The 11,935-nt window shown below is 30.6% G+C and overlaps 1 protein-coding gene across 1 annotated transcript; it reads right to left on the bottom strand.

The window, feature by feature from the left end:
* Positions 1 to 1,228: 1,228 nt before the first annotated feature.
* LOC120078801 (putative beta-1,3-galactosyltransferase 2) lies at positions 1,229 to 5,085 on the bottom strand. Its single transcript, XM_039033124.2, has 11 exons — positions 4,480 to 5,085; positions 3,786 to 3,882; positions 3,587 to 3,660; positions 3,267 to 3,478; positions 3,108 to 3,171; positions 2,904 to 2,976; positions 2,661 to 2,781; positions 2,406 to 2,493; positions 2,199 to 2,324; positions 1,970 to 2,079; positions 1,229 to 1,782 (listed from the first exon to the last, which is right to left on the bottom strand). Exons 1-11 carry the CDS (start codon positions 4,587 to 4,589, stop codon positions 1,634 to 1,636), a joined length of 1,224 nt encoding a protein of 407 aa, XP_038889052.2. The 5' UTR covers positions 4,590 to 5,085; the 3' UTR covers positions 1,229 to 1,633.
* Between the last annotated feature and the right edge of the window lie 6,850 nt (positions 5,086 to 11,935).

The following is an 11,935-nucleotide window of genomic DNA, read 5'->3' as shown; positions in this document are numbered from 1 at the left end:
CTTTTGTTTATTTAGACAAATAAATTGACTTTTTTTTTTTTTTTCTCTTTTAACTATGAAGGGGGGATTTATATTTGATTTGATAAATAATAATTGTTAGTTATGTAATTGATGATTAGGCTAAATTTTTCAGGTTTAGTTTAGATATTAACATTTTTTATTATTTGAACAATTTTGAAAATGCTCTAAGATTGTTACCAAAGAATAAAAATAATTTGTGCTCACAATTATAATTTGTTTTCATTATTAGTAAACAATGAAAGAAAAAAAACTATCAAACAAATACATAGACAGCTATGGTCATTATTAGTTGGGTAATTTCTTTGAAGTATTAAGAGACATGCACTAAGAAATGTCTGTCCGTACATCTATTTAATTGTTCCCTTAGTATCATCATTAATAGTAATCATCTTAATTTTTTCTTTCTTTAGGCATTATAATATATCAAAACATTACTTAAGAAAATTAATTACTTTTTTCAATTTTCTAAAGTCATGTATACAAATAATAGATCGTCTCATCAAACTCAAAAGATAGGACTTTTTACAAAAATATATGCTAGTGACTAATGACTATTTTTTAGTATAAATTTAATTAATGACTATAAGCATCATAAAATCAACAAATTAATCTCCAATGCTCTTGCAACATTTATTTATTTATTTTCTTATGGCTATTTGACTTTATTTATATTATAAATGATTGCTTATTAGTAGTGGTGGATCCAAAAATTTTGTTGACAGGAACTTTACGAAGGATTGTTAAGAAAATAAAATCTGAAAAAAAAAATAAAAAATGTAAGGAATGGGGTGGAAGTCATATTTATCATTGGACTAGCTACTGATTCTGGTACCATATCAACTTTTTATAAAGAGCATATAAAGTTGAGGGTGGTTTGAACCCTATGAACCTATACTAAATCCGTCGATGCTTATTAGATGTGAAGGGTTTGATTTTCTCTCTTACTTAAATTAGTTGAACCACATAGCCTTCTATAAGGCCACTATTTTAAAACATCTTTTCTATTGCATACAAAAATGAATCATGTTAATTGATTTTGTTTTTCTAGTGGGACAAATTGTAGGATGAAGAATCGAACTATTAACTTTTAAAGTGGTAACTAATGTCTTATCGAGCTATGTACGAATTGAGTTATTAATCGATTATAGTAGGAAACAGTTGTTTCACATAATTCATAATGACAAACAATAATGTAGAAGAGTTCCCCTGACTAACCATTCTTTAAATTTATTGAAATGACAAGGGGAAAAACTTAGCAAAGCCTGAAAAATCTACTAGCAAATGTATTTATTAGGAGCTTGAATACCATAAAATTCTGAAAGTGACATCTAAAAGCCACAAAGAATGGTGGTGTTGAAGCCCTTCTCTTGCTCTTTTCAGCTGGCTACTTTAGCTTTACTCTCCAAGGCCTAATATGGATGGAGTTGCCTTGCACAGCCAATCTCTATCTCTCTCTCTCTTTTTTTTTGTTTTTTTTTCTTTTGGGTTTCTCTCTCTCTCTCTCTCTCTGTACTATGATAATACAATACAAATTCTATACTGATACAAAAACCGAACTAGTGAGCTCGTAGACCCTCCCGAGTTTGGAAGGAGATGAAGCAAGCATTCTGTTTTAGAAGGTGGCACTCCATAATGTATTCTCGCCTTCTCCACATCGACGATGGACTTCCTTAATCCTCTCGGCAGACCTGCAAATCCCGCTGCAGCTCCAGTCGAATGAGGCGACACAGATGTTGCCTGCTTGTGCCTTCCATTCACAATCTGCATTAAACAACTTCTATTAAAGGTTTTATCTATTTTATCCATCTTCTCATTGGTTTCAATGGCTAACTTTTTAGAGCTTTGCCTATGTGGGAGAGACAACTTGTATCTATTATAGGACGAGAAACATGGCGTGTTTGAACCAGGATGATGGCAGAAAACAACTTTCAGAAAAATGGTAATTTACCGGGGGGAGTTCCACAACAAAGTCTCCGATCGTCGATGTGCTCCACGTCAAGTCCAATAAACCAAGATCCTAAGGAAACATCTTCATTGGCATACTTGTGCAGAACATGCCTGAGAATTCCCACAATTATAGCAGCCATTACCATAATGTAAAATTTGTAATGCAAATGTTCGAGATATAGATTGCGAAATCCGTGGTTTCGGAGAAGCAAAACAAGATAGAAGCTTACTGGTTTATCGATATGTAGGTTGCTAAATCCTTTGAAATGGCATACAACTGGCCTGTTGCGTGGCGGAAATACTTGTTACCGGACTCACCAAACTTCCAGTGTTCGGGTTCATGGTATCGAACTCCCCTGCAATGTATAGTTTGGTTAAGAAACCAGAGGTTGACCACTTTCAACATTCACCCAGGGATGATGGTAAAATAGCCTTACTTTTGTGACAAGACAGGACCAGATTTCATGCATCCAATATAAACCCTTGGTTTTGATCGATGTCTGACTAGCGTTTCTCCTAGTGTGGCTGCAACCAAATGGAAGGACAGAAGTTTAATGTAACATAACAAGTGATGTAAGACTTGAGCTTATCAAGTATGTATAGATATCTATTAGGAGATCGCATATAAAAATCAGATATCAATTCCTATGAAAAAAAGGGAGTCACTGACATAGATTTGCGATTCTGCTTACCTATATTTACATGAACATCATCGTCAACTTTGATATAGAAATCCGCATCCCACAATGCAACTGCTGTAGCAAAATAAATCTTTGTCTTGGCAGACAATTCAAGGTACCCTTCAACATGGTCCTGTGTAGGTAACAAGATACAGTTAAGATCGTAACGTAGTTACTTTAAAGAAATGGAAGCATTTTAGAATCCATCACAGGCGATAGAAAGGAAAATTCTGTATTAGAAACACCAATTGCTACCAGTCTAAGGAAATCTCCATGCTTTCTGTCCTCTGCTTCAATAGCTCTGTCAAGGATACCTCCAGATGTGGCACTGATCATCAAGAAGAAGCTCATTCAAAATATTGTTGCTAGAAGGTCAAATGATTTTACACCATATTATAGCAAGAAAGTCCGGGGATCTTGTTGCTAGCAGTTACTATCGAATGATAAAAGATTACATACCTATGGCCAATGACAAATCGAATTATAATCCCCTTCTCCTCTTCTAGTTTCTTTCTCTTTTCACCTATTCCACAAGTTTTCAAATACTCCCATCAGCACATAACATAACCAAGAACAAATACGGTTCGTTTAAGAAAAACAACAGTATTGATCCCTAACCTTGGGGCATCCATGTCGCGCGAACTGAATCTCGTCTTTTCCTGCTGCTAAAAGCAGTATTGATCCCTACAACCATTAAGTATCTTCTTTTCCCAGATGATTGGGTATTCTTTAGATCATCCGATGAAGGCGAACCGCTCTGTATAGACTCCTGAGCTGCTTTGGCAGCAGCCAATTCCATCTCCAAATTTGAAATTGTCTTATCTAATGTTCTGTATAAAACAACATCAAATTAAATTTGTAGTTTTGATTCTTCATATAATCTAGTCAAATCATGTTCATGTTCAGTTTTGCAGGATAACAAATTCAGTTCCACTCACTGTATAGCATTGTGAGTCTTAGAGACTTCTCCAAAAATGTCTTTCGACACGCGCTTTACTTCCTTCTCATCCAACTAGAAGACATAAACAGATCAGAAAATTAACAAAAAGAACAAACAAAAAAAAGGTGGCAATGTGGTTACTTTCTTGAACATATATTCTTTCGACAAGTCACGAAAACAGCTTTGAAGATGCTTACCGATTTCGGACCACAACCTTCTGAAACTAACTTTAACTTTTCGGCTTCAAATGCCGTTGTTCTAGTGATTCCTTTAGGTTCTGGAACATTCCACATCCTGCAAGCAATTTTAATATGATCTCTTTTTATAAAAAAAAGAAACATGGGAACAGTCTTCCCGACAAGGCTAAATCTTAAGCTCCTCGAAACAGACCTCTTTTTCCCATAATTGACGGTGGATGTTATGTGAATACTCATGATAACAATGAAATCAAAGCCATAAATCCACAAACAATCTAAGGTTTTCAGCTAAATCTTGATTCATTGAAGAAATGGTGAAAAGAAACAGTTCTTCAAACACGAAACCCAATCAGAAGGAGGATGAAAATGAAAGCAACTTAACGATGGAACAAAACGGATAAAAATTTCCTACTAAGGGCTATAACTGGTGTTAATCCATTTTTCAGAATAGATACCTTAAATCAACTAATGAAAATACACAACACCAAGAACATTAATACTGTCGGCTGCATTTAATAAACGAAAAATGGGCAATGTTTCTCCAATAAATACAGACCCACACCCAAATTTGACCCAAAAATCTGGGAATCTAAGAAAAACATCTCAACCCATTGATCAAAATCCAAACTCAGCTAATTGAACAAATCCCATCAAATTTTTTATGAAAAATTTGAAGAAAGAGATGAATACGAACCTGTTGGTGAAGAACATCCCTAAACAGAAGCTGCCCAGGCAAAGAAAAACTGCCCATCTCTGTGAAACGACGCTTCGTGAAGATTGTTCGGGCTTAATTTTCCAGGACATCTTCTGCCCAGATTCTAATTTATGCTGCCCGAAACAATTTTTCTCTCAACAAAAAACCATAAGCATTGAATCAAGTAGACCCAGTTACAAAAAGGAAATAAAACAGTTGAAAAATTGAAGAAATTAGCTGTAGAACAAGATTTGAATCACAAGATTCAAAAAAGAAAAGAGAGAAAAAAAACGTTGGGTTGGATTGAATTGGGTTGGGTTGTTTCTATCATCTTCAACTTCCAATTAATTTTTTTTTCTTTTCTCTGAAGAACTTCTCTGGAAGCTAAAGGAAGTTGAAGAGAAGTGAAAGACAGAGGAAGGAAGGGGGGAAGACTGACTAACTAACCTCTCACTTAATACCAAACCACCAAACTGTTCCATAAAGTGACATAAATACCCTTTGTCAGCTCTTCAAAATTTTGAATATTATTTCTGAGAAAAGAAAAAAAAAAAAGATTTTTGCAGAAGGGCTCAGTTCCCATCAATCATGGAGCTATGGGAGATCATGTGGTACCATGTTCTTTCAAATTATATGCATCTTTGTTTTTTTTATTTATTCAACTTTGGAAAGTAAAGAATCAAAATTTTTCAAAAAGATGAAAGAAAGATGCAATTTTTAGTATGAATGTGTTTGTGAGTACACACAACATACATTCTGAAATTTGCCTAACAAATTCATTCCCAAAATTAGTCTCTATTTATGTTTTAAGCTAAATCTACTTGGTTGTATAATAATTTTAGCTGGCTATGCTATTGCCATAACTTTTAGCCCTTAATAAGTTAGTGAGTTTAGGCATTATCTTTTACCTAACACCTTTAAAGTTTCAAACTAATCTTAAGAGATATATTACATAAGTTAGGTTTATTATAGGTTGAACTAAGATATTTGAACTTTTACCCTACTCATTTGATTATTCAATTAATTGAAAATTATTGCTTCCATTTGAGATCTTGGATATCTAAAATTAAGCTGTAAATCTTGCGTAATTCTAATAAGAATGTAACAAAAATAATGGAAACAAATAAATTTAAATAGGAAAGTTTACTTTTTTTTTCACATAAATTTTGAGTATAGTTTCCATTTTATCTATGGTTTTCAAAATGTTACACAGTTCTTAAGTTTTGAGTTTGATTTCAATTTAGTCGTTTAGGTTTCAAAATTTAATAATTTTACCCTTTAGATTTGAGTTTTTGTTTCGATTTGGTCTATAGCTTCAAGATCTATACTTTTAACCCTGATTGTGTATTAAATACTGTCTTTAGGTCTTTGGTGTTAATGTCTTGTAAATAATTTTAAATAATCATGAATTGAAAATTTAAAAACATATTTTTAGTACAAATGAGGGTAGAAGATTTGAACGACAAACCTCTTAGTTTTTAATACATACAAATGTCACTAAACTCTTATTGGCTTTAAAAGCATTTTTAATAGCGATGAAAAATAGTAAAAATGAATTAATTATAATTATTTTAACTAATTTAAATTAATTAGTAGACATTAACACACTATTGACTAAATGAATATTTAGTGAAATATTGAGTTTAACGGTGTAAATCTTGAGATCTAGTGACCAAATCGAAACAAAACTCAAATATCAAATATAAAATTGTAATATTTTGAAATTTAGTGACTAAATTAAATTAAACTCAAAATTTAAGGACAAGTTGTGTAAAATTTTGAAATCTAAAAACCAAATTGAAACTAGATCCAAAACATCGAGATTAAAAACATATATTTCCCTTTAAAATAGAAGTCACCTTCAAGATTCCTTAAAGATTTATCTATTTACTCAAGAAAAGAAAAAAAAAAAAAAAAAAAAAAAGAAAGAAAAACAATGCTCATAAGAGAGAGGCATGTTTAGGAATCAAATAGTACAAGGAGGGGGAACAGGGCATTGATGCATATGAACATCAAATAAAGGTTATATGTCAATATCATTTCCTTAAAATTTTTGTTTGGGTTAATTTTGCTTTCATCTCTAACTTTCTTGTGCTTCCATAATTTATTTAATCAACCAAATATGAATTTGCAATATTTATGTGTATAAAATTATTTTTAGAAAAATGCATTTTAAAATTGCTAGATTCACATGATAAAGGGCATCTTGAACGGAAGAAATGGTTGATTAGTTATAAATTATTGTAATTCTTTTTTCTTTTTTTTTTTTTAATTTTATAAAGTAGTGTATTGTTACAAACTTAAATAAATTAGATTATTTGATCGTATGGTCAAATATTAAATCAAAGTCAAACTATCTTTATACATAAATTAGGGCATGAGGGATGTTTAGACCAACTTTTTATGGCACGTAATGACATTGGAGTTTTTGAAGAGTTTCATATTTCAAATAAGTAATAAAAGTGGGCAAAAATGATAAAGCTTTGTGGGGATAACTCAGCAAAAGGCAAAAACAAGAAGCTTGGCCAACAAAATAGACATAAAAAAACTTTTTTGAAAAAAAAAAGAGGTTAAATTACCAGCTTTAATCAATCATCTTTCAAAATTGTTTTAAATAAATCTTTAAATTTTTATTTTTATGGCTAATGAATTCCGAAAGTTAATGTCTAATTCGTCGGTAAACTCTCAATTTGTTAGAGGTTATCCAAGGCAAGGTCTAAATTCATGAGGCAGACCCAAGTCCAAGAAAATCTTTGGAATCTCTGCATCACAAAATAGAAAAATGTGGCCTCATGTCTTGGGTCGGTCCTACTGAGCCATGTCAGTTTCACCAAAAGGAAAATAATTGAGTCGAGCTCATCGACCAAAACCCTGCAACTTCGACAACTATACCTATACCGACACCGCTAGCATTGCACATATGTCTCAAAGTACATATCCAACCATGTACTTTATAAATAGTCTCATTCCACCACCTAAAGGGATGAGCAATATTGTGTTTAACCGAACTAAATGCTTCGTGTACTAACTTAGGCATCAAAGTGTGTTGACTTGACACCACATCGGTGGTCGGTGGGAATTCTCTTACAAGTAAGCTCAAACTCGTGTGCGACAAAAGACCAACCTAACGAGATCTGTGAGTCAATATAATTTATATCTCATAAGTTATTAAATGGAAAAAAAAAGGTTCAAGAAACTATCAACACTATTTTGCATTATTGATAAATCATCAGACATCTTAGAACAAAATAAGACGTCGTCTGAGATTGTTATAGCTTTTAGAATAATTGTTGGCAGTTGTGTTTTTTTGTAAAATTAGTTGTAATAAGAATATTAATGTTTCATAAATTCCAACTTTATACTTGAACAAGTTGATTATAATTTTTAAGTGTTTGGTAAATAAATACTAGATTATGGTTTTGTAGATATAATAACTAAAATGGACTTATATTATTTTTTTTTATATAATTTATAATTATTAAGCAATTATTTTAAATCGACATATAAAAATAAATTTTAATTTAAATGACAAAAATTAAAATTTACCTTTGCTTTTAAGATAATCTAAAAAGCTAGTAAATGACTATTTTAAAAAATGTATTAAATGACCATGTGATTTAGAAGTGATTTTAGTGGATTTATTTATAATTCGTCTTACCAAACAAAAAAAAAAAAAATCATTTATAATCACTTCTATTACTTCTAAAATAAAAATCCCAAATACAGTCTATACTTTTATATTTAGAAGAGAAAAATAAAAAAGAGTGAAATAGTGTCATGCTAACCATTATTAAGGTTTGTATATGTTCTTTTGAGGTTGAAAAACATATTTAACCCAACTTTTTTTAGTTCAATAAATACGAGTGTGTGAGATTAAACAATCAACCTTAGAAATGAAAATTAAGAACTGTTCGAGATACTAAGTTGAGATAAAATGTCTGGAATTCATATATCTGTAGAGTTTATAGGTTTCTGTGTTTAAGTGCAGAATTATTTAGTCTGAATTTATATATCTGTATTTTGGGTGTAGAGTTGAGTTCATATGTGCGGAGTATGTAGTACAGTTTTTTAAACTCCAAATAATTTACTTTTATGATTACTATTTTTTATTTTGAAACTTTTTATTCAATAATTCTACTAATCTTTGTTTAAATAAAATATGGATTGCATTTTTTTCTTTTAATTTTTAAAGCTTTTATTTATTTATTTTTTGTATAAACAATAATAACCCACCACATTTCTTGTAAAATATGGTTAAATAAAATGAGCAACAGAAAAGAAACCGAAACTTTCGATTCCTAATTTTTCTCCATGAATTTCATCATCATCGTCTTCTTTTTGTTCTTTGTTGCTCTGTATTTTTATTATGTCATAAATTATTTTAATTGAATCTCTCACATCATAACAACCAATAGAATGTCATCACATTTCTTCAACAATTTCACTTTCAATTTCTCTAAATTTAGAGGATCATCAGAGAACAAATCTCTATTTTTCAAGAAAATGTAACATTTTAAAATGCTATAAAATATTTCAAGAAAAAAAAATCTTCATTTTATGGTATTTTGTTGTATGTTACATATTTTTCAACTACATACATATTTTTTAAAACATTCTTAACACTCATTTGATATGTGAATTCAATTAAATTAAAAACATATCTTATGAATTTTTACGTATAAATATTGCATTTAGTGTAGAAAAAATACTATTATTTATATAATCAACAATCCTATAATGTACTTTGATAGTCATTAATGGTTGTCGAAGTCGATTATTGAAGATGATTTTCGTTGGAGTTTGTAGTCGGAAGTGGTTTCGGAGCTTGAAGTTGGTCGCATGAAGGTGGTATTGGAGTTGGTTGCTGGAGTTTGTCATCGGAGGTGGTTGTCGAAGCTTTGAGATGGTCATCAGAGTTGCTTGCTCAAAAGTGGTCATCGAAGTTGTTCATCTAATTGTCAGAGTTTGTAGTCGAAGGTGGTTGTCAGAGCCTACAAAGATGGTTGTCAAAGCTTGAAATTGGTCATCGAAGTTGGTCGCGCGAGGTGGTTGTTGTCGGAGTTGGATCAATGGAGTGTCATCGGAGGTGGTTGCCAATGCCTGGAATTGGTCGTCAGAGTTGGTCGCGCGAGGTGGTCATCGGAGTCGATTGTCGAAATTTTCATCAAAGGTGGTTGTCAGAGACCAGAGTTGATTTACGGAATGTGACAGCGATAATCGCAGATAGTGACCAATGAATGGAACCATTGAAAATATTGAAAGAAGAGAGAGTTGGGGTGAACTAGGTGAGTTAATAAAATATACCAATTCAACTACACCAACATTTAAAGTTGGTAGGCCAAACATTGAATTGGTATAATATACTAACTCAAATCAACGCATGTCGATGATTTCAACACTCCGTTAGTATCACATTTACTAAGCTACGATCAGAATTAACAATGGACAAACTTGTAATTGAAAAAAAATATGCACGTGATGGAGAAAAAAGAAAAAACAAACGTGGCACATGATAATTGGGTGGAAGTAGAAAAAGCTCTCTTGGACCATTCAAGTACAATGAATCACGTGACATGTCGCCCCTCGGTCACGTGGAGCTGCGAAAGTTTTAGCGAGAGATCTCTCCCATCTTATAAGCAAAGCTGACACGTGTCATCATTTGAAAAAAAAAATATATATTTGGGCCATCCTCTCTGGCTTTCACGACTCGATTTTTTTTTTATTTTCTTTTTACAATTTAAAATTCTCTCTCTGTGTTTAAGAATTTTGTACCCAAAATTATTGTTATTATTATTATTATTTTTCCCTTTCTTTCTTTCTTTATTTTTTAGGATAAAGATTCTTGGATATTTGTGTTGGATTTCCCTCCAAAGTATTTTCCTTTGAGGTGCTGTCATTATCAAATTAATCAAATTAATTTATATTAATATATCTTATTATGACACAAAAATCGACATTAAACAATTTTTACGTATTTTTGCATTGGTTCTTTTGGAAGTCGTGTTTTTGTTGGCCGGTTTTGGATAATCGAGAAAATTTTCAATATTTATTCTATATTTATCTGTTGATCATTCAATTTTTATTAATTAATTTCTAATTTGTCTCAATATAATTTGGTAAACCTTATTTTATTCTGTTAATTTTGCTTTTTCAAAAGAAAACATTTTAAATCAGGTCATTGTTCGTGTCACCGACTTACAGAAATGTTAAACAAATATATATATATTTTACGTTAGCATAATACGTTGTACAATTGGTTGAATTGTTGAATTTTGAGAAGTTTTAAATTCAGGCATTTGCTAAAAAGTGAAATAATAAATTAATAGTTTGTATATTTATAATTATTTTGAGAAAAATACATATTTATAATTAAGTTTTAAAAAATAAGGCAAATATGAAACCTTATCAAGAAAAAGAAAATAATGGACAAATACCATTAGAGAGTTGGGAAATTTTCTAGTATTATAATTTTATCTTTATAAATATTTCTTTAAAGGTAATAGAAATAGTCACAATTTTAAAAGGATGTCGATCTAACACCTAAACTTTGAAAAAATGTTGACGTGATAACTAATTAGGAAATAGCATCTATAATACCGTAGTATTTGAAATTCTCTCCTAGAATGTCTTCCAAAGTCAATTTCAAAGCATGGAAACAAAAATTTAAGGTGCCTTTAAAATACATTTTCAAGTATTTAATTTTAAAACATAAGTCATTTTGGATAAAATTTGAATACTTGACAATCACCCAAAATAAATTTTCAAGTATATTTTAATCCGTTCTTATATAAAGTGTTTAAATAAAAATGAGTGTTTTGAAAAATATTTTTTTCTCAAGTCAATCAAAACGAATCTTTAAGTGAGCTCAAAGCACATCTCAAAAGACTGATGAAGATAATTACTTATCATAATTACCCAAAATAATTGCAGATCTAACACATGAAAAATACAAATATAAAAGGTTTGAAAAGTTAATAAATAGTCATCAAGATATCTAACCCCACATTTGTTGGTGATGTACGCCATATACGAGGATTAAGACAAATAAGCAAAAATATATAAATAAAAATATGACAAAAATTGTCAAAATTAACATATTTACAAATTAGCTTTTTCCCGAGTAAATATCAATCTATATACCTAATTTTAATTTTGAAAATTGTATCAATTAAAACTTTGAGCTAATAATTATATTAATTTAAATTATAAAATTTAAATAGCATTTTATATAATTCATTAACGTATTGTTTTGATAAACATCATGTAAAACTTATAATCTTTTCAATTAAACTCTTAAGTTTTCATAAGCGAATAAATTTGGACTCTTAATTAGGATGGTATTCATCCATGCACCAACTTTAATAATCCATTCTATTGATCCAACATTTGAAAAAGCCTACACATATAAGAATTAATGCGTTTAACGATTTTCTAATTTAAACTTAATAAATGGTCT

The sequence above is a fragment of the Benincasa hispida genome, chromosome 5 (genome assembly GCF_027475165.1).
Source record: "Benincasa hispida cultivar pf3 chromosome 5, pf3_genome.v1.1, whole genome shotgun sequence".
In the NCBI taxonomy this organism is placed as follows: Eukaryota; Viridiplantae; Streptophyta; class Magnoliopsida; order Cucurbitales; family Cucurbitaceae; genus Benincasa; species Benincasa hispida.
The sequence above is the reverse complement of the archived record's forward strand: the minus strand, read 5'-3'. Positions and strand labels throughout refer to the sequence as shown.